Here is a 4,042-nt window from a genome sequence, read left to right as displayed (position 1 = left end):
GATTACAAATTTTATTAAACACAACTGCTTGAGAGAGCATGGAAAGAAACAAAACAATATAAAAATCCAAAACATATTTACATCTATAGTAAAACATGCAGAGTAATCCATATTTGTAGTGGTAAATTTAAAAATACTGTCATGTCATTTAAAATAGGGTTTGTGCAAAGACACTGGGTGGCATTTCAAGTAACGGGAGCAATGAGATGGCATGTTGGAATTGTAGTTTTGACCATTAAAGAAACGCTCGTCACTGATGTTTAAGAGTTAATTGGTTGCTTGGTGACAGCGTGAGTATGCCTGCTCATTGATCCAGTTTTGTGAAACGTCCCCATGCTACGTCTAGATTTAGGGCAAAAAGAAAAAACAGCTCAAATGTAGTCAAATACATGGAAACACACTCGTCATTATGCCCGAACTCTGCCCTGGCTAACACTTCACAGCCCGTTTACAGATCTGTAAGGGCCGGTTGGTTTCCCCTTCGAAGACCCCCCCCCCCACCCCCCTTCCCCTTCCCCCTTCAAAAGCAGTCAGGAAAACTTGACTGTGCAGTCGCAGGCAGACACGTACGGTGTAGCTGCAAAATAGGCTTTTCAACATCAAGTGGCAAAACAAAGTAAGACAGCCGTGACGGGTTTTTCCCAGACCTCAGGGCGCTCGAATACCATCAACATGAACGTCCTTGTGAAAAAAGGACCATTTAGGAAACAAAAGAACCGCCTTCTCTTGACTATAGGTAGTGGTTTACATTTCAAACATAACGCGTCACCTCTAAAAAAAACAGTCTCAATTTGAGCGAAAATATGTATAAAACCACATGAAAGTGCATTACAAAGTCAGGGAAATGACATACCTAATAAGTGTTTACTTTGTACAAATAGACTTCATAGTTGTTTTTATATATCTATATATCTATCCATCCATCTAGATATATATCTAGATAGAGATATATATATATCTATATATATATATATCTATCCATCCATCTAGATATATATCTAGAGATATATATATATATATATATATATATATAGATAGAGATATATATATCTATATATATATATATATCTATCTATCCATCCATCTAGATATATATCTAGATATATATATATATATATATATAGATAGATAGATATATATATCTAGAGATATATATATATATATATCTAGAGATATATATATATATATAGATATCTCTATATATATATATATAGATATCTCTATATATATATATATAGATATCTATATATATATATAGATATATATAGATATCTCTATATATATCTAGATATCTATCTATATATATCTATATATCTATATAGATATCTAGATATATATATATCTATATAGATATCTAGATATATATATCTATATCTATATCTATATATATATATAGATATAGATAGATAGATATCTATCTAGATCTATCTATATATCTCTATCAAGAAATAAAAGGTAAGCTATTTGTGCTTTCAATTTAGTGGGAGGGGAGGGAGCAATTCCCAAAATTATATGTATACATTTATATACATTACTAAAAAAGCCAGCCAATCAAAGCTTGTAAGTGTTCACTTTTATAAAAAAAAAAAGCAACAACTACCTCATACAGAAGGCCTTTTGTCCAAAGGTTTCTTATTGCAAAAGTTTCACGTAATACTATTCAAGGAGTACCATCGAACATATAGCACACCTATATACACACACACACACACACACACACAGGCAGTGACTTGGACATCTGGCAAGACTCCATCCACCTTTCATCAAGTTTTTCAAATACTTGCATTGCGTTCGACACGATGGCCAAAGTCCAACTCATTTTCCCAAAGCAAGCCTCCACAATACTGACTGACCAACCCATCAGTGTGTTTGAGGCCAGGTGTGGTCGTGTCACAGAAGGACACACCGGTAATTGCTTGGCTAGGATGTGCATGCGTCTCGTAAATGCTTAATCGGAGATTACATTTGGCCAAAAATGTGGCGCACTAACTGGTAAATGTGTCGAGATGATTATCTCAGTAATCTAAATACTGATCTCCACGGGGACCACACGCACTTCATGTATGATTTGAGTTTTCTGTTCAACATAATACAAAGTTTGGCCAAGCCAAGCTCTCTGGTGGTTACGCTGTAAAACAGACTTGACTTTGGCACATCTGGAGAACTCCAGTAACTGCTCGCTGCAGACGTCCACTCAGGTAAGCCAGTACATCGGGGTGGGGGGGTTGAAACAATACGACAGTTAGTAGTCACAACTAAATTTGGCATTCAGCTGCTGCTAGTTGAAATATGTAAATATGTTCTGTGGTGTCACGTTACTCTGCTTCTAAGTAGATGGTGTAGTACAGCCTGAATGTACACGGATACAACATTTTAAGCACGTACAATAACGAACCGATTAGTTACAAATGCTCTGTAGCTACATTCATTAAAGCTACCTGCAAATATACTTCAGTTATTGTTTTTTGGGTTTGCTTTAGGTACGCGGTGTCCTAAAAATCAATAGGGGCAAACAGAACATTCTATATAAGTTGACCTTTTTGAGAACGTAAAGGTACGAGTAAGAAAACGGCGCACTGAGTTTGAATAGAAGGATTCCATCTAGATTCACAGCAATATTCCAACTTTCAACAACACAAACATCGTCTCAAACAATCTCACACACGCCACTGCACGTCACCATCACACTCCTCCATTGTCTATAGTGTAACAATAAATGTAGGATTTCACAGAAATAATAAAATGTTAACAAAAACAAAGTGCAAACACAGCTGCCGTTATCGAAATGTGGCAAATTGTCAAAAGACCTCAGGATACCTAAGAGGCGGTAGCACAAATCTTACAAAATAGTACTTGTTCTTTTCGTAGTGTGTAAAAAAACAACACCCAACAACGTCGACATCAAAAACATCCAATTGACAACATGAAATGTGTGTATTGAACACGCAGTTGAGTCAGCAAGATTTCCACAGGAAAACTATTACTGCCGGGGGCCAGTTGGCTTTTCTTCTACTTCTCTGTCGCCTCTCGGTGAGATGAGTGCAGCCGAGAGTCTGGTGAAGGTCGGGTGGGTGGACGGTGGCCACGGTCACACAGGCTTAGTGTAACCAAAGATCCCCACCGGGAAGTGCTTGACATGCGTTGGCCACTGGGCGGCGAGCTGGAAAAACTTCACATCGTTCCACTCCACTCCATCGATAGTGACTGAGGACAGAAAAAAGGTTCAGAGTCAGAACGCAGGAATGAGTGAAGCAACAGCTACACATCTCATGATAGACGCTCCTGGATTTGTTATGGCGCACAGCGCCACCAGATGGCAGCGTCGCCCCAGCTGTGGGGGTCCTGTGGCTGCATGCAGGCCTCACCTCTCAGCATCGTGTGCTGGTGCTTGGCTGTGCAGATCAACCTGCTGATGCCATCAATGACTTGGCTCTTAGAGTCCAGCTCCTTTTCCTTGGGCTTCTTGCTGAGAAAAATCACTGTTGAGAGAAACAGGGAGGCATAAATAAACTCTTCTACACATACTGTTTTTTTATTTTGTACACCAATTTTACACATCGGAGTAGGTTGCTTGCCAGTTCTTGGGGAGTAAAACATACTAAAACCTAAAATGAAATGACACATTTCAACAGCTTGGCTCAAAATCTCACAAGACTGACAGCTGGTCTCAAAGGCACCCAGACACAATGCATTGTGGGGCCGTTGAGTAAGCTCACGTCTCATTCTATTCTTGCTAATGTAGTATACATGCAGGCACAAACTCCACATACTATGTAGAGTGAACGCACTATAGAAGTGTAATGCTAAATCATCTGTACCTTTCTTGTTCTTCTCCTTGGTGACCACGGTCATGGCCATGCTGGGTGGGGGGGTGAGTTCCCCTCCACAAGGCAGGCGGCTGACTTGCAGTGAACGGAAGTTACTCTTCAGGGTGTTCTTCAGTCCCACGTCTCTCTTCTCTCCATCTTTCTTCTTCTCGGGGCCCTGCCACGTCCAGTAGTCCACCTGCAGCCCCATAACTTCACTGCCTGAACACGGAGAG

At 39.7% G+C, this 4,042-nt stretch overlaps 1 protein-coding gene across 1 annotated transcript in view; it reads right to left on the bottom strand.

The window, feature by feature from the left end:
* Positions 1-1,406: 1,406 nt before the first annotated feature.
* LOC117743714 (phosphofurin acidic cluster sorting protein 2-like) overlaps positions 1,407-4,042 on the bottom strand; it is a 42,419-nt gene continuing 39,783 nt past the window's right edge. Inside the window, exons 21-23 of the mRNA XM_034551468.1 lie at positions 3,819-4,042; positions 3,366-3,479; positions 1,407-3,204 (exon numbers count right to left, since the gene is read on the bottom strand). Of these exons, the coding sequence (XP_034407359.1) occupies positions 3,089-3,204; positions 3,366-3,479; positions 3,819-4,042 (454 nt within the window). The 3' untranslated portion in view covers positions 1,407-3,088. The remainder of the gene's footprint in view (positions 3,205-3,365; positions 3,480-3,818) is intronic.

Source organism: Cyclopterus lumpus, chromosome 15 (genome assembly GCF_009769545.1).
Source record: "Cyclopterus lumpus isolate fCycLum1 chromosome 15, fCycLum1.pri, whole genome shotgun sequence".
Lineage (NCBI taxonomy): Eukaryota > Metazoa > Chordata > Actinopteri > Perciformes > Cyclopteridae > Cyclopterus > Cyclopterus lumpus.
This window is presented reverse-complemented; position numbering and strand designations above follow the sequence as displayed.